Source organism: Rattus norvegicus, chromosome 2, assembly GCF_021556685.1.
Source record: "Rattus norvegicus strain SHRSP/BbbUtx chromosome 2, alternate assembly SHRSP_T2T, whole genome shotgun sequence".
NCBI lineage: Eukaryota > Metazoa > Chordata > Mammalia > Rodentia > Muridae > Rattus > Rattus norvegicus.
Window position 1 is genome coordinate 141024223 of NC_141535.1, and position 19118 is coordinate 141043340.

General features: G+C 43.7%; 1 protein-coding gene across 8 annotated transcripts in view; it reads right to left on the reverse strand.

Moving 5' to 3' along the window:
• Nucleotides 1–9164: 9164 nt before the first annotated feature.
• The window catches only part of Nbea (neurobeachin), a 576469-nt gene continuing 566515 nt past the window's right edge, over nt 9165–19118 (reverse strand). For all 8 annotated transcript variants that reach the window (NM_001427608.1, XM_087626792.1, XM_087626788.1 and 5 more), the window contains 4 exon segments: nt 9165–10955; nt 12712–12863; nt 14215–14411; nt 16258–16359. In NM_001427608.1, coding sequence (NP_001414537.1) covers nt 10865–10955; nt 12712–12863; nt 14215–14411; nt 16258–16359 — 542 coding nt within the window. In that variant the 3' untranslated portion in view covers nt 9165–10864.

Consider the following 19118-nt stretch of genomic DNA (forward strand, 5'->3'; position numbering starts at 1 on the left):
CCAGCTGAGTCTAACTTACGGTGTAACCTATTATACTTCAGGTCTTACTAATAGCTCTCTTCACTTCGTGGAATTTAATTTAGCTACTTTTTAAATTTGCTTTGTCTTTTTAAAGTAAAGCACTGTTCTGACACATTCATGCTCCTTTTTCCTTTTAGGTTGCTTAGAAATAACAAATAATATTTCAGACTCTACAAATATATTCAAATTTCAAACATATGAAACACATCTTGCTTTTGGTGTTTCTGGTATCTTCGATGACTGTTGATTCCAGCTCCTCTCCTTGAACGAAAAGAAGAGGGAGGGAGAGGATTTATTCAAATTTGACCATGAGAAATTGTTGAAGACTTGGAGTCTATTTCTCCCAAACACAAATTTGCATTTATTTTATTTTCTGTAAGTGTCCAGGAAAGAACCAAACTTGGAACACTTTCAGCTGAAGCTCTGGCATAGATAGGGTTTTTGATATCACACAAGTGGGTGCAAGGCTGTGATGATTCTTTTTTCTCCTTCTGCATTCAAAGCCAGTGTGGAGGAATTTTCTTCTCTTCGGTGCTGTTTCCTCTTGTCTTTTGGCACCCATGGGTTAGTGGAGGCCATTGCTCCGAGGACTTTGTTTTGATAGATGCATCTTAAACTGTTGTTCACCTCAGTACTCTGGGGATTACAATTGGCAAAGCATGTTTGGGAAATTGCAGGCATTTTAGAATATTCCTCAATAAATCAGTCCTGGTTTTGGCCTCTCATCTGCCTACCCTTCCCTCCATCTCCAGTATTTTAGGTATTTTGCAGAGGGATAGCTTTTTAGCAATCTAAGTCTCCCTCCATATTGCTAAAATTGCATCTATTCTTTTTCTGATTTTTAAAAAAGATTTACTTATTTTATCTATATGTGAGTACACTGTAGTTGGTCTTCAGACACTTCAGAAGAGAACATCCTATTATAAATGGTTGTGAACCACCATGTGGTTGCTGGGAATTGAACTCAGGACCACTGGAAGAACAGTCAGTGCTCTTAACCACCGAGCCATCTCTCCAGCCCCTTCTTTCTGATTCTTGATTGTGTTGGTTGTCTTTCTTTATAAACAAAATGCAAAGCTATCTAATTCTCTCAAAGAGTCACCCCAATATCCCCAGGCCAGGATCCCACATGTCCATTCACTTATGTCAATGGCTTTTCCTCTATGTGCACCAATTTTCTTACAACTGGCTCTGTCCCTGCTTCCAGGTCCAGTATTTCTTGAGGAGCTGACCCCACATTCTCCCATTGCCATTAATTCTGCCATACCTCTCTTCCCAGGTCCTACATCCTCCAAAACTGGGATCTACAATACTTTTCCTCGTTTAAGCTTCTCTTGTCACAGCCACACAACCCTAACTAACATAGCACTGCTCCCCAATCCCCACCATTCAGGCAACTGGGAAGACTGAATTAGAGGACAGAGCATCCACACCCAACACTCCTGAGAGAGAGCACTGTCTCTGATTTTCGCAGTTAGAATTTTAGTCACAACCTGGTTTGCTTCCAACACCAGTGTGGTAGACAGGCTGCTTCGGGTACTTATTGGGGAAGGTTACACAGTAGTCTCCTTCAAGCCACTCTGTCCTTTGCCATCTTCAGTTCAGCTGGGCTGCTTGTTGACAGTTGATCCTTCTCATGGGATCCTCACCTGAGTATCCAACCATCCCTCCCAACCATTTGTGAACAAATTTGCCTTAATGCGCATAGCCTGGGGGGAGATGGTAGAAGATATAGGGCAGGGAAAGATGAGAGTGGGGGATTTATGTATCTAGTCTTGAGTAAGTCACTATCCATTCTGCATACAGACCTTCCAGAATGGTGGCTTTAAGGTCATCTACATTCCTGCTCATAACCCCTCATCTCCGCTTGCAAGGAAGCCCAATAAACTCATTGGTTCCCCAGAGTGAACCTAGTGGAATCATGCCTAGCAGTTTGACAATCAAACCTAGTGGTTTGTCTTTGGGACCTTAGGAGGAACCTAAGGATGAAATTTTAACAGCAGGGGAGGTTGTCTCTTTTTAAATACCTTGCAATGAACTGGTCAAGAGACAACAACACACAAAGCTAAGTTTCCTGAAAGCTATACCTGGTCCCTTTTGATCAATATGCCCCAGGTTTAACTTTATTTAGCTGTACTCATATATATCTTTGAATTTTACCTAATACTTTTATGGAAAAGGTCACATAAAACTAAGGTTGGGTTTTGTGGTTTATGCCTGTAATTCCAGCAATCAGGAAGCAGAAGCAGAAGGATCTTAGTTTGAAGGTAGCTTGGATGTAGCTCATGCTAGGCTATCTGGGCATATGATAACCTGTGTCACAACCAAACAACAACAAATGCCAGTCTGTACTGGGTATTTCTCATTGACCTCTTGAGTGCTTCATATATAGTGATTATTTCTGATGTGTCATTGGAGGAGACACTCGACCTCTCTGAATCTCACATCTTTTGTAAGGATGATTGGAACAATAATGTCAGTTCTGGGCACCTCTGGGAAGATAGGATGATAGTCATACAAGATGTACCCAGGTGGCTTTTAATAGCCTCTCCATACCACCATGGTTATGCTCAATGTTTATCTGATGTTTGTAGGCAGCAGTGACACCATATTGTGTCTTTCTTTTGGTGTAGCTGTTTTCCTCTGCTCCTCCTGCTCTCTGAAAATCCCTGCATGGGGGTGTGTTAAGCCCAAGTTGCAAGGACCCCAAAGACCACCCAGCAGCCAATTCTCATGTAAACACATAAGGGTCTTTATTACTTATGAGCTCTCAAGCAAGTACTCTCACCACTGCAGTGAAGTGAGAGCCTCAAGTCTAGGTAGGGGTCAGAGCATTTATTGTAGTTACAGCAAGCTCAGGGAATTTCCATATGGGTCAGCAAGTTAGTATTTAAAAACTGCATTTCTGGCACAATCTTTAGGAACCTAACACGTGTCAAAACCACCTGATGAGCAAGATGACTGTTATCTATTTTCTGCAGGACGCCTTAGGTATATATATACCTTGACCCCACTGTTGTATCCTGACTGGATGCTGCTAAGGGTGGGGTTGGGGGTTGGCATAGGATATTTGCTCAAGTAGACTTTGTGGTTTTCTTCCTAAAATTAGAGTTGGTTGGGCTTTACAGTGTAAAGTCTACATGCTCACCCACAAGCCTTATATCCTGATTAGATCTCATCTCTACGGAGTGAACTAATGCTGTCCCATTCTCCAAACAAAACAGGACAAAAAGATGAACATACTTGGTAAACCATCTAACCTTCTTTCCTGCCTGCCAGAGACACCGGTTTTGTTTTGTTTTGTTTTTTTAAATGCTTGTCTTGAATTAGCTGTGCGAGTATATTTGATGGTACTAACTTTTGATCTAATGTCATAGACATTGAGGAAAGGCAAGTAGGATTATCTGTGGCTTTTCTGTGCCTCTTCTTTCTTTAGGCCGTGGCACAGAACCCCTTGTGGAATTAGAGTCTTAATGATCAGAGAAAATAGCCAGAGTATTTCCTTATGGCCAGTCTCATGGTTTGAATAAGAATGGCTCCATTGGCTCATGTATGGAAGTGCTTAGTCCTCAGGGAGTGTCACCATTTTAAAAGGATTAAGAGGTGTGGCCTCACTGGAGGAAGTGTGTTACTGAGGGATGGGCTCTGATGTTCAAAAGCCCATGCCAAACTCAGAACCTCTCTCTTGGCCTCTGCATTGGGACACAGCTCTTAGTTATCCCAGCAGGAAGCTTGCTCGCTGCCCTGCTCTCTGCCATGGTGATTGCCCACTGCCATGCTCCCCGCCATGATGATAATGAACTAAACTTCTGAAACTGTATACAGGCCCCATTAAATGTTTTCATGTTGTTTAGAGTTGCTCGGTCGGTCATGGTGTCTCTTCATAGCAAGAGGACAGTGAGTAAGACAGCTAGCTTTTACACGAATACTCGGGTGAAGGTAAGTTTCAGGATGAGTAGCTTGCTCTGTGAAAGGGCTCCAGGTTCTGGGTCCTGCCACAGGACAGAGAATCCTGATATCTATGACAAGCGTCAGAGGTGAGGCAGGAGGTTAGGAGATCAGAGACTTCTCCAACCTTTAAGCACTCAGCAGGCCAAAGTTCTACATTTTGGTAATGTTATTTTTGAGTCCTGACAAATGAGTAGGTAAATGCTTGGTCAATCCGGGACCTGGAGTCTGGGCTTGAATACTGACTGTCTCCCTTCCTATTGACTCTGAGGTTTGGATCAGCTTCTCCCTGCTTCCTGAGGCATCTTTGGTGTGCAGTTGACAGAGCTCCGGAGGAAGGCACAGGGTTTGCAAACACAAAGGGCTACATAACTCTAGGTTATCATATGAACATCGAGTTCTCAAGTGCTGCTTCAAGGGCTCTGGGGAGTTCAAATGTCACTGGAGCTTTAAAAAAATTATTTTAGGGGTATTCAGGAGTGTGTGTGTGTGTGTGTGTGTGTGTGTGTGTGTGTGTGTGTGTATGTGTAGATATTATTCTAAACAGGCTTTCTCACAGAACCTAAATAATATTAAGTGGCTAGCCCAACATGGCAGTGAACCCAGGGGCTCTTCATCTCCCCCAGCACTAGGATAACAGATGGGTGACCCCAAACCCCTCGGTTGGCATTAACTTGGGAATCCCAGATCAGGCCCCAATGCTTACATGGCATTAATGGGGTCTGTGCTCTATTTCAGTGTGGTTGAGTCAATGTCTGTATCTACCACGTGCCAGCAGAAATTTGGATTTCACTTCAGTTTAGCATCTAGTAAGAGAGAGATTTTTGTTAGGTTTAGTTTTGGTTTTGTTATGGTCTTGCCATTCATCACCGAACGACGCCAGTATCATTGGGAAAGCAGGAGTGCAGACTAGAGAGTGGCAGGCTCGGGAGTGTTCTCGTTAAGCCCACCTAGGGTTTCCTTCTATGGCGCCCAGGAAGAGGAATGTAGGGTGGGTAGTTGTGTTTTGATTGACAAGCTTGGGTTATGTAAGCCTTTCTTTTGTGCACTTCTTCCCTCTGCAGCTAACTTACCAGACAGAAAAGGACATACCTGTTGATAAGCAGTGAGGATTTATAGAGGGGTGCTGGTAAGACTTCTGTGTTCATCTGCCAAATTCATGTTTGCAATTAACCTTCAATAGTATTTGGATGATACTGAGGTGAGGCTTTGGGGGAGATAGTGAGGTTGTGAAGACGAGCCCTTGTGAATGGAGTTGGTACCCTTGTATGAAAGGACTGAGTTTGCCTGCTCTTTCTAGTATGGGGGAACATGGAAGGTATTATTTACAAACAGTTCATAGTTCACCAGATCTGCTGGCACTCAAGCTTGGACTTCCTAACCTTAAAGGCTGTAAGCAGTAGACTTCTACTGCTCATGATTTACCCAGTCTTCAGTATTTGATTATAGCTGCTCATATGAAAAACAGGTGTTAATCAAGCAGTGCATACAAATACCGTGTACATAAATCCAGTGAGCAAAGTACCTGTTGGTATTCTGTCTAAGCTCCACCCCACAGCTACCTGGCAGGAGTCAAGTATGCTCCACCCCACAGTTACCTAGCAACACCCAGCTGTGCCTGACTATATAAGGGGCTGCTTGCCCCTCCTCTCCCTCTTATTTCTTGTTCTTTGTTCTTCTCTGTTCTTGTCCCCCTTCCTGCTTCCCACCACATGTCCATGGCCAGCCTCCTTTCCTCTCTTCTACTCTTCTCTCATTAAACCTCTCCACATGGAACCATGTTGGCTTGGTGTGTTCTGTCTGGGCACAGGCCAAGATTTAAACCCTAACAGTACCTGCCCGGGTGGTAGAGGGTTGGCTTCCTGGAAGAGGAAGCATTGAAGCCAGGCAGTCAATATGCTGACCCTGCAGAGGACAGGAATGAGAGAGGACCATGAAACCCATGGGTGGAACCTGTGTATTCAGTGGTCATGTGCTGGTGAGATGGGGTATAGTTTTTAACTTTTCAAAGTGTGCATTTTTATTGCAATGTAATGTAACACAGAGAGATAAGAAGGTCACCACGAGGCTGTCAGTGGCAGTCTCAGATAAACTCTCCTTGATGGCACACGCAGAACAGAATTCCTGTGCTCTAATGGTCCCTTAAGGGCCCAATCCTGTACTCCCAAGTAGCCATGCTTCCTTATCCTGCTTAGACACATCTATCGAGAGATGGCACCACTTGCAGTGGATAGGGGTCCCATAGAAATAAATACCCATAGGGCAGGCTGACTTAGGCGACCCTCCAATTGAAACTCCTTCCGATAACTCTGAGTTATGTCAACTAGACAGCTGAAGCTAAGTAGAAAAGGGAACATCCAGAACTGTGAAGTCTGTATTTTGGGGGCAACTTGTACCCCTGGCCTCCTGGCTAGCATCTTCTGTGGTGTCACAGTCACCTGCTTATGTGGCCTTCTCTGTGTAGCACTGACAAGGTTGCTAACAAACTGACCATTCAGTGACAGCTAGAGGCCATAGAAGAGGAAGATACGTTTGTCTCCTCACTTCAGGATACAAATGAGAAATTAAGAACGAGTTCTAACAAGTCCCTTTCAGCCACATGCTACCTCTACCTAGAGATGGCATCACCAAAGTAGCATCTATGGAAGTGTCCTGGTTGGCAAGGCCTGAGTGCAAGAGGTCCATTCAAGAGATTAAATGCTATGACTGGCAGTCTCCGTAAATGTCATGATAGGAAGATAGGTTGATTTGCCCAATGAAGATGCAGAGCAGTTAAAATAGAGAAAGGATGCTGGGTAGTGAAAATACATTCTCACTAGAGTGTGGCCAGTAGAGGCGGTGTGGAGCACCTGAGAGCCAGGGGTTATACCAGGAACAAACAGTTGTGATGCTTAAAGTAATCCCTGTCAGAATTATCAATATAGCCCCATCTTAACTGAAGAGGGACATAATGAACTACTCACAAAGGATGGTCCCCAGTTTTGGATTCTGTCTTTATATCCCAATCAAAGAAGCTCTCACCCCAAATCATCTATCATCTGTCTTCTTTCAACAACTCTACGAACTTGGGTTAAAAGCAGTAATCAAGAATACTTCAATAGTCCCTCTTGCAGCTGGCCAGGACTTGGTTTTTCTCTAAGATGGGCATGAGTCCAGGATCTATATCCTGGACATTCTTGAGTTCTGTGGTGTAGACTGGGAGAAGGCAGTGAGAGGTTGGTGTGCTGGGCTAGAGCAAGTTTCTGGGGCCCTGACCATCCCAGGGAACTTTGTCACTTTTGCCTGAAGATCTGAAATCACCTGTTCCAGCAGTCACATGTCTCTAAGTGTACTGCTGAGACTCTTGTCTGAATCCAAATACTATCCCGAGGCTGTAAGATTAGAGTTCCAGTGCCCCAGAGGCTTATGGTCCAGAAAGAGGAAAGGTGTTAGTGTGTGCAGTGCTATGACAGGGACACACCAAGTGTTGGTAAGCTCAGCATGACAGTGGCCACTTCACCCAAGTGTCATCATGCAGTTTCAGGTACAGACACGCAGGGTGATTGTTTATAATGCATCCTAGGGACAGCCCATACCCTCCAGGTCACTTGTGAGTCAGAGAGCTGTCATCCCAAGCTCAGCTCCAGGAAGTGCAGATACACCATGGTAAGGAGGTGGGGTAATGATTGGTTTGTGAATTAGCATAAAAGACAATAGAAATGGTCATTCACTGAGTGACATTCAGAGAGTTGATTATAAATCAATTCATGAATGCAGAGTCTTGTCCTGTCTCTCTTCGTAACCATGAGACTCCTCTGAGGCCTTTAGCTGGCTCTTACAACAAGGGAGGTACCTGAACAAATGAGTTATAAGGCTTACAGAATCCAGTTTCTAGAACATGTGGGCATTGCTGTCACTTCAGTGAAAATGGTTGTCACATCACCCAAAACACCACCCTGACTTCACTGACCTCAAAGAAGAGCTGCATCTGTTTGTTAAAGTGTGTTTAATTTACAAGTTGTCTTTATTATAATGTTGTTTTGGAGTGGGGATGGAAGTACTTCTGTCTACCAAACAAGACTATGCAGGACCCAGGGAGTTGAAATCGATTTTGATGAGGTGTTAAATGCAGTGATGTGAATAGCCTGTGTACTCCCGGGGAGGAAGAACCCTGGAGAGAGGAGTGCAGCAATTCTCAGGAATTGCAATTCCATGGTTGTTTTTGTTCTAAGACTAAGCCTCTGGCAACAGCACAGCCTGCTCTTGAACTTGCTGTGTAGCTGAGATCAGGAATTACAGGTGACCTAGAATTAGTTGCACCTGGTCTATTCCATACTGGGGACTGAACCCAGCATTTTGTGCATGAACACAAGGCACTCTGCTACCTTCCCAGCTCTGAGCCAACTGTGTCCCCCTGAGGGACTTGTGTGCTCAGGGTTGGGACATTAGTTCTCAGATCAGGGTTGTTGAAAAGGGACAATACTTCTGATGGGGCAGATGCTGGGACCCTAGGTTGTGCTCTTTAAAGTCCCCATAAGGTGTTCTTAAGTTCCCAGCTATCAATTGCTTCTGCAGGATGCTGAGCAGGGTACAGCATGGAGAGGGGTCAGATTAGAGACTCCTTCTTATTAGTGGGTTTGGGGACAGTGTAGGTGACAGTGCTGGAAAGGAGGGTGCAGTTTCCAAACATTTTAGGCAGTAACTTACTTTTTGCAGTAATTGACAGATCGAACATGAATATGGTGGGCTGAAAGAGCTATGGGAGCCTGGGAAACCTGACAAGTGTTTGGGGTAGGATGGGGAGAGAGCCAGTTTTTCTTGGGGTTACACTGATCCTGTCCTTTCCATTACAGGAATACAGATGGCAGCCTTACCTGCCTGTCACCTGAAGCCAGCAGCTGCTCAGCTCCTCTAGGCCTCAGTCCTTGCCTAAGTCACTGCTGCATGATGACAAACACTGCAAAGTGTGGTTTTTAGATAAAAATGGCATTATCTGATAATCCTCACTTAAGATATTTCCTTTATCACTTGCTTCCTGTCCCCTGTGGCTTCTGTTGCCCACATTCCTGGCAATGGACAAGGAGACTGCTGGCTCTATTACAGGTCTGTTCAAGGTTTTGCATGTGAGGCCCTCGAATTTGAGTTTTCAAACTCAAGGGGCAGCAGCATAAGGAATGTGTGTCACTGAGGCATCCAGTGACTTGTGAGGCAATCAGTGAATTCTTTGCATATTTTATTTTTCTTTTTTTGATTTCCAACTCACACACATCTGGCATATTTTACATCTTTGCAATAAAACATGGTTACAATAGCTTAAGGAATTTATATATCCAAAATATTTCACCATGATCTCAAGATGAAATGACCTTGTCTTCCAGATGTTCAGTGCCTTCCCAATTCTAAGCTACAAACTCAAGATATTGCTCACAGCCTGGTGATGAATAACGTGATCAGTACACTGATTCCCCATAATTTCAGAATTTCATAAATACAAACAACAATGAAGAAGGAATAATTCAGTGCTAAAACTTTCTAGTACAAGGTGGATGACAGATAAGTAATCACAGCAATAAATAATGATATGCGTCTGGTGCAAAGTGCCAAGACAAAGAACCCATTATTCTGTTTATCTTTTGAAATAAATGACTGCAAATGAGTGTAAATTCTGAGAAAATTACATTCCTGTAACATGCCTCATAGCCCTACCGACACGATATGTACATCTATGACAATACAGTCACCAAATATACAAAGAAGAAACATGAAGAAAATGTATAGACCCCTGGGTGATAGCTGGATCGGGACAATGGATGGAAAAATCATTTGAGAGCCATCATTTTATATTGTAAAGATGAAGTGCCTTAGGCTAGGAGTGTGGCTTTACGGGAGAATCTCACACGAATGAAAGGGATGTTGGTTCTTGTTTAATAGAGTCTGACTCATTATTAAACTATGCTATTTGAGGACCAAAGAAGGGGAAATGTTAGCATCCTGATCCTCCCAACATGTAGACATGGAGCCAGGGCTGACCCAGGGAGATAGATGTCCAGGTGCTGGGAAGTTGATGCAATGGGACTAATGATAGACTCCCATTTACACACAGTAGAAACCAGGCCCTCATACCCACGCTCCCTTCCTGTTGCATTTTCAGGTCCTAAAGGGCAGGAGGGCTGAATTTTCTTTGTATAAAGTACCAACAGTGGCAAATAATGGCTTAGTATCCAAATGCTATATGAGCAAATCTCACTGAGAAGGGATGAATTTAGATTAAAAAGTGCAAACCATATTTTAGTGAAAATGTCAAAAAATTATGGATCGAGCCCAAATTCAACCCTTTTGAACAAGCTGTGTTCTCTCCGTTTCCTAGCTTGAATGCACCTGTTCCATCAAGACGTGGGGGAGTAGGGAGCATGCAGGTTGTAACTCCACAGTAAATTAACAAAGGCTGCTCTTTCTTTATACAAGGTTTCACTTTTACAAAAGTATCCCTTTAAATAAGATGCATATGATGTACAAAGTATCAAACGTGGGTTTTTTTCTCAGCTTGAAAAGAGGCTGGAAATGGGATGCAGGTTAGGTTCAAAGCTTCAACTTTGTAACAACTGGGCACAAGGTTCCTCAGAATTGTCAAAAGTCTCTTGTGAGGCTTCCTACAACCTTTTACGGCGATATATGAAATAATTACCAAAACGTCTCCTAATTCAGATAATTTACATGATATAAGCTTGCTTGACAGCAGCTGGTGTTCAGTCTTGGAAAAACTGGGTGAAATGGCTCCCGACTATGATGTTCGGCGACTGCTGGGTGCGATGGATGTACAAACAGAGGCCGATGTGGACCAATGTCCCCACCAGAGATACTGCCCTTCCACAGAGCACTTGTGCTCCCACTTGAACGTGGCTTCTGCTGCTTCTCTTCAGTACCTGTTCTGATGCTCATAATGCCATCGATTAAAATCTATATTAAAAGCTACAATGCTGCCGGAAGCCATGCCAGTGATCAGAGTCCTGCAAGAGCAGAGATGGTGAGAGAAACAGGAAAATAATATGCACTTGGCCGCTGTGTGCTGACACTCAGCCATTCCCAAGTCTTCACTGTGTTCACCGAGAGAGGTGGAGCATTTCCTCTCACTTCCACTAAGAGCTGCTGAGCTACTGCAGAGTCCTGCTGGAGAGTGCAAGTCCAGTCCATCAAACCACACATTCTAGTGTGACTTGGGGTCCATTGCCTCTCAGCTATCATATTCATGGCCTATCACATCCTCTTCTGGGACAAGCCTGGACTTTTCTGTGGAAATCTGACCTTTTATGCCTAGTGTCCTTTAACCACTCCACCCCTTACCTGTGTACTATATAACCTGGCTGTGCTTATATGAACCAAAGAGAGGGAAATGTTAGCACCCCTACCACAAGTCTTCCTGAAGCCTCAGGTACCAATTTCCTTTTGTCTGTTGGATGGCTTAGCTACTGCACAGCAGCAGCAGGTAGTATCATAAAACCTGCTGACAGTACATCCATCCTGAGTCATTGTCACCATGCAGGTGAGATCATCACTATCCTCTCTTGCTTGTGCCTCCTAAACCAATCAGAGGCTCCTTTTTCTGGGGTGGCTCAATACCAATGACTGAGTTCAAGTCTCATGACATTCTTAAGTGTGCTTAGCCATTAATCCAGCCTGTCATCAGACAAATGTGTCCTGTACATACTTCCCCATTATGTATAAGTTATACTTCCTGTGCATAAACTGTCCCATACAGCACTGCTCTACACAGCACACATAATCAAAATTAATAATAACATTAAAATGGAAATAGGAAGATAGTTAACACCTTTCCTACACTATTATGGCTATGTTCCCTGATGCGGGCTCTGACCCAGCCTGACAAATGTTTCCTCCTTAGACTCCCACATGGCCAGTCATCTCCTCCCAGGGTTTGGTCTTGTTCCGCTGGCAATTAGGTTAGGGCCATATGCTGGGTCACTTCATTATGTATCCTTAGTGCTTTGTAGGATTACTTCAGTTCTAATATTGGTAACAGATATTTGCAAAAAGCAAGTGAATGAATTGAAGGAAAAAATGTTTAATCTACTTGAAGATCGACATTTTAAACACATTTAAAAAACACTCATGCACATACAAATAATTAGGAAGTGAGCCACACCTACTTACTGGTCGATTCCAATAGTAAGCACAAACTTTCCTTAGAAATGTTTATTTTCCAGAGTGCATCAAGTCACATTGTCTTTCTCTTTCCTTCTTTGTATGTGTGCATGTGTGTGTGTGCGTGTGCACGTGTGTGCATGAGATGAGGTCTCTTTCTGTCCTGGAGCACTAGGACAGGCTGGCTGGTCCACACGCCCTAGGGACCGGCATGTCTTATCTCTACGGGGCAGAGGTTACAATGGTGCACACTGACTGGCATCTCTATGGGATTCTGAGGGCTGAACTTGCGTCTTCATACTTACACAGTAAGCACTTTACTGACTGGACCTGCATGTTGTTTTTAATTCATGTTCTCTATACCATCCTACTATATTGTAAAAATGCTTTGTTATACTTATAATATGTGTTAATGTTTAAAATATATCAAAGCCAAAATCCTTCCAAGAAACATTTCTGATAGTTAAAAACTGGGCCTTCCGTAGGGTTCTTACTCGGCTCCCGCTTGGCCTGTTGGTGCTCTTTCTTCCCTCTGGGTGAGATGAGGAAAATGCCAAGCTCCTGACCTGTTTCCGTGATCACACTGCCCTTGACATGGCTTACCTTTGGTCATGGGATAAATCCATCGCTCTAATACCAGCATCACATCCAGGGTAAATGTACAGCTGCTTAAAGTCACAGGCCTGCCAGACCTCCACCACACCATTGTCCCCTCCAGTCACCAGGTTCTGTCCATCACTGCTCAGGAGAATAGCCTACAGGAAAAAAAGGCAGATATGAACTACCTCTTCATTTGTTTCATGTCAATGGCCATGACTGATCAGTCAAGCATCTGCTCTAGTGTATGCAAGCTTAATCAGCCAACCAGACAACCACCAATGCTCAACCAACCTCCTCCTATCTATCAACTAACCAAGCAAATGCCAACCAACTAGACGACTGTCAGCCAACTATCGATCAACCAACAATATTCAACCAACTAACCATCAAACAACCAGGAGTCAGCTCACCAGCCAACAACCAACAACCCAGAGTCAACCTCACATTAGCCCCTTATCTGGCCAACTGTCCAAGTTTCTTGAGCTTTTTTCAATATGGAATCTATCAGAGTTTTAGGTTTGGTTCCCAACACCCATGGCTCACAAGCACCATAACTCCAGATCTAGGGGATCTGATGCCCTTTTCTGGTCCCTGAATTCAAGTGTGTACACTCCTTGTTCCCCCAAAAATAGCATAGTTAAAAATTAAATAAAATCTTTAAAATTGATTTAGTTATAAAATTACTAAAGCCACAATGGGAATATCACCATCTAACCTAGGAAGAACTTGTGAGAACATTGCATTTTGTGAGACTGAAGGTGTTAATAGAGACTTAGCATAAAGAACAGAAGCATATTTTCCAATAGTTCCTAGATCCCAGGCACCAGTCATTGTGCTGATGCAGGGGCATCAGTGAATGAGGGCAACAGGAACTTGAAGCAGTAGTCAGGGTTCTCAGGACAGGCATCTTCATTGTGTAGTGCTGTGTATCCTGGCCATTTTTCTGTTAACTTGGCAGAATCCTAGAATATCTAGGAAGAAGGGATCTTAACTGAAAAAGTGGCTCCATGAGATTGGGCTGTAGGCAAACCTTGTAGGACATTTTCTTAATTAGAGATTGAGGGGAAGGGTCCAGCCCATTGCGGGTGGTGGCATCCTTGGGCAGCTGGTCCGGACAGGGGCACATGCCAATAAGCAGTGTTCCTCTTTGGGCTGTTTCAGTTCCTGTCTTGAGTTTCTGACCTCTCTTCATGATGTACTGTGATCAAGCTAAAATAAACCTTTCCTCTCCAAGTTGCTTCTAGTCAGGTTGTTTTACCCTAACTAGAATGCTCTGGGAGCATAGTCATGAGATCACTGCTTGTGGAGGAACTTGGAATGCTTTCTTCTAGGCAAATAGATGTGGTCTTTAGAGTCTAACTTGCTGAACATATTCAGGACTGAGAAATCTTCGGTTTGTATCAGCACATGTTTAAGTGGAGGTTGGGGAAGCTCTACACCAAGCCATTTTATGTCAAGCAAGTTTGACTCCCATGGCTTCTTGTTGCTTAACCCTGATGTACTCACCCTAGTGGAATCGTTGATCTCCATTTGAGCCAAAAGTTTCCCATTGATGCTGAAGTTGCTAAACCGTCCTCGCTCATAGTATATGATGCAATGGCCTTCACTGGAAACAGAAATTAGGCGTGGAAATAAGCAGTTTTCTGGTCCTTCCAGGGCCCTCAGCAGGTCTCCAGTGATGGTATGAACAAGGCAAGGGCCCTCTGCAGTGGGGAACAGAGATGCAGGCAGTTAGAGAGAACACCAGTGCCTACTCAGATGTGTTAAAGGAGATGAAGACAACAGAAGTGTGCTGTGGCTACAGCACTCAGGCACACATACATGCATGTACACACACTCACTACACCTACCTATGCTGACACACACACACACACACACACACACACACACACACACACACACGAACTTCTCAGGCACTCCCCAGTAGTGCAGCACCCAAGTGCTCCGAAGTTTTAGTGACTCCCCCACTTCAGACAGCAGTCATCACAGTAGGCTTTAGTTCCAAGGTCAGGTGAGTACAGACCGTGCCCAAGAAGTCTGATCTACTGTGGTTTTGAAGGTTCTTTTTTTTTTTCTTTAAAAAAATTTTTTTATTAGATATATTTCCTTACTTACATTTCAAATGTTATTCCCCTTCTTGGTTTCCTGTCCATAAACCCCCATCCCTTCCCCTCCCCCATATGGGTATTCCCCCCCATAAGAGAGTGCTGAGAACAGTAGGTGAATTTCCCCACGTGGATCAGATTTCAGCGTCATAGGCTAGATATGTCATGGTCAAGCAAGCTTTGCCTTTGCCTATAGTGTATGTGTCTGATGTAAGTGTGCAATTAAGAAGTACACCAAGTAATTCTGACTACAGATTTTTTTTTTTTGCCTTTTAAAATTAACAGTGGGGCAAAAGTGTAAAGGGGTATAGAAAGATTATTTTATTCAGGGCAATTTTATGGCTGTGAAACATATATTAAAGATGAACGTCCTGCTAGCCTAATGGAGACAAGCGCTGTGACTCCCCACTGTGTGCTCCCCTCCTTGCTCACTCAGCTAAAGCCTGCATGAAGTGTGGAGGAGACCTTTTTACCTGTTGATTCCATTGATTTCAAAGACTACATTTTTACAGAAAGGCATCAGTATGGAACTGCACTTGGTCTCTCCTCTGATTAATACAGGGAGGGTGGGCTATGGAGCCTGGCGGGAAGGGCACAACCTCTTGGCTGTCAGCACATGCAGGAAAGTAGCAGCTGCACTACTAGGAGGGCAAGGCTCACTTTCTTGTTCCAAAACACAAAGTATATGGTGTCTTGTCGTCAGAATCCTCATTCTTCATAAAGTTGCGGAACAATTCTTGACAACAAAATCTAACCACCTGGAGTCTTAGACTTTGATAAAAATAAAAATAAAACAATCCGCCCCCCCCCCCCCCAAGCAACTTTAAAGCATTCCAACTGAAAATAACGCTCTTCACCTCTTGGGCTCTAGGCTTCTGCTCAGTTCTGGCTGGCTAGCCCCCTACACTGCAGCACTCCTGGTCTTTCTGCCTAGAGAGTTCCCACAGAATACTGTAATCCCTGTCAGAAGAGCCACCTAAGTTACCTCTCCAGATGACAAATCTTCCACAGAGGCAAGGAAACAGGGTCTGTCCCTTTCTCTCCATCCCTGCGCAGTTAGCTCTGCATGGACAGGGCCTGTCCTAAGGCCACACTGGTGACTAACCTAATCCACATTCCCACCGTAGAGGCTGCATGCCTCCTTTGCCTTTTAAACGCCCCCTTCGTGGCTGGATCATATGGATTCATTGACGGTTTAATTTACGGTTCATTGACGGTTTGTTTGGGTGTAGTCACCAGAATGCTGGTGACTACATCATAAACTTTTAGCTATATTTTGTATCAGCACTGGAAAATATTACTAATACTTGATAAAACTAAGCAACAGCAGAGAACCCAGAGATTACGTTTATCTATGTAGAATCTCTGGAAGAAATCAACAAGAGTAACAGCTAGAAAATGCTTAATTGTCTAGAGACAGAATATGAAAGATACGGCTTCTGACCTTTAGCACCACTGATGACAAGTCCGAGTTCTGCACAGACGGAGACACAGACAACTTCATGGTCATGGCCTGTGAGGACAGCCCTGGGCGCAGGATAGTCACCTACAAGGAAACGGTAGCAAGGTGTCACTGGAGACCAGTACAGGCCTGATGACATACTCAGTGATGATGAGGAAGGCCATGGCCAGGCCACACACTTTGCCTTCCTGTGTAATGAGGTCTAATCCTGTCCCTGCTCCAGGGTGGTTGGGGCAGCAGGGAAGTTAATCCATGTGAGTGCTCAGAAGTGCCAGAGGTTATCTGCTCAACTAGGCAGTTATGTGTGGAATCGTGTAGTTACTGCAACATTGTGTGAGGCCAGGCCATCTTCCTACCTCTAGTTCCACTCACATATGAACACAGGGGACACAGAGCACTGGGCAACAGTAAATGGTTTCTGAATGTACCATGACTTAAAATCGACTCAGAACCCAATGATAATGAGCATGCACTGTTTCTGGCAGCTGGTAGCTCACTCACTGTGGGTGTGGCTCTGAAAACGTTTGTCCTTCTAGAGTGTGCGCCTTCAGACCACACAACGTTAGTGAATAATTATGGAAGCACCTGATTGGATTCTGCCAGCACAGATTCGTTTTCTGCTACTGTAGGCACATGATGTTACCTACTCCTACTGTCATCCTCGGCATGATCTGCTTAGGAAATGTTTGGTTTGACTGTATCAGACTGTGTGACCTGAAGTTGCTAACAGGATTTTGATAAGGATCCTTTACTCTGAGTTGGGATTAAGACATAATTTCCAACCATTTATGAAAGTGACCACACATACTCCTGCCATTTTGTAATGTGCACTTGTATGAAGTGGCAATCTCAGCATCGAGAACAATAAAAACAGAATGTCTACTGACTCTGAAAATGTCTACAATGTTCTATATCCACCAGCTTACTGTGTCAACCAAGAGTTAATTCTCCATGTTGAAACAAACACCTCCATCTCATCAGTATGAAGACTTGCTTCCTCTTTTAATAAACTGCAAGTAGACCAAAGAAGTTTTTAACACATGTCTATGTTTTATCACAGGTAAATGTTGATTTGTATACCTCGTTCTACACCTGTATAATGATGGCTGTGTAGAAATGTAATGGGTGAAAAGGGGTAGAGAGTGGACAAGGTTTAAGGAACTTCCCTGGCCCACAATCTGGCACTATAGTGTCACTCAGCCCCTTCCCCAGTGCCTACTGTGACAAGAGCTGGATTTGAGAGGGGCTTCCATTTTTGAATCTCATGCTTTTATTCCTACTGCCCATGAGGGAAGCAGGAGAAAGATACGGGCAAAGTTGTGAAGGAAAGACAAGTGTCTCAAATTTCTACTTCTTAGGATAAAACTAGGTAGGAAGTGAGGCTGACCTATCTTCCATTGGTCTCCTCAGCTCTGAATATGCTCCCCAACTGCCTGTCTGCCTTCTACTGTGGAGGAGCTGAGCCAGAGTTGTCAAAAGCAAGAACATCCAGCATTTGGCAGCAATATCAGTGGTAGCTCGTAATACAAGGTTTCCAAGAATAATACACTTGTTCCTATGTGGCTTTTCTCTACCCATGCTTCTTATTTTTAAAATGGTTATACTAAACTCATATTGCATATGCCATTGGTTGATCTTAGATGTCTGCAGTATTAGCAAAGAGCACAAAATATATATGAAGCCATCCTTTGGCATATATCTGAACACAATGACTTCATTTTATGTCTCTAGCTTTGCAAGTCACTGTTCTTGCACCCTGAAGAGCCACACTGTAACCTGGATCTTATAACTGCAACCAACCCTTTCAGAATTCTAGAAAACTTATGTTACAATAGGTCAGGGTATATTTCCTGGAGGACAGGACATTGAATGATATTCTGTACTAAATCTCACTTATTCCAATGAGACTAACTTCCTTCAGGTAGTTGCACAGTTGAAATCCCTTTGTGGTTATAACTGTGCTGTAATTTTTTCCTGTGGAGTTTTGCTTTGAGATTGTAGGATTGTTTTTCCTCTAACGAGGGTGCAGAGGCCTAAGAACACATTCACAAGGTTTGAGAGTAACTTTCTCTCTCTGTTCCTTCCTTTGGGATGATGATGACGATTTTTGCTCTCTTTAAAAAGAACCAAGTTGATTCTTCCACATAGCAGCCAGATTTGCCTTTGTTTCTAGAATTAGGAAATTTTTAAAATATTTATTACACATTAAGTATTTATATGTTTAAGATTAAAGAAATAAAATGAATTCCTTTGTTCTCAGCCCTGCATAAGAAATTTAGAACTGTGAATTCGCCCTTCTCATATCTAGAGCATCACATAATTTTAACGTTCCCTGTCTTCTGTTGCTTGTTTATATGGAATAGATTGCTTAGCTTGGGAACTTGTTGCATTCCTTGCCTGCATTTTCTCTGTGAACTTATTCTACATGGGTAGTACCCCCACAGACCCATCTTGTCTGCATGGGTACCCCCAACCCGCTCTTGTCTTTCAGAGAACTGCCTTGTGTTTTGGCCTTAGATTCTGGCATTCCTCCTTCTAAGAACTGTCCTGGCCCGACACCCTGGCACTCACTGTACAGGGGCAGGTGCAGAGACAAGAAGGCTCAAGGGCTGGTGTGTGCACCTGCTGCCTAGACGCCCCTTTGGCACTGATGTGACAGTGGGAGGGGGGTTGCTATTTTATGCATCTCTAGAGATTATCCGTGTTGGGTGAGTTTCTCAGATTTATCAAAAAGCAGTCTCCTGCTGATGCATTTCTGAAATGCAGACTGGGAGGATAGGCATGGCAGTCCACACAGTGTACTTTCAGCTCTAAATCTATGAACTATTGTAATGGGCTTTGGA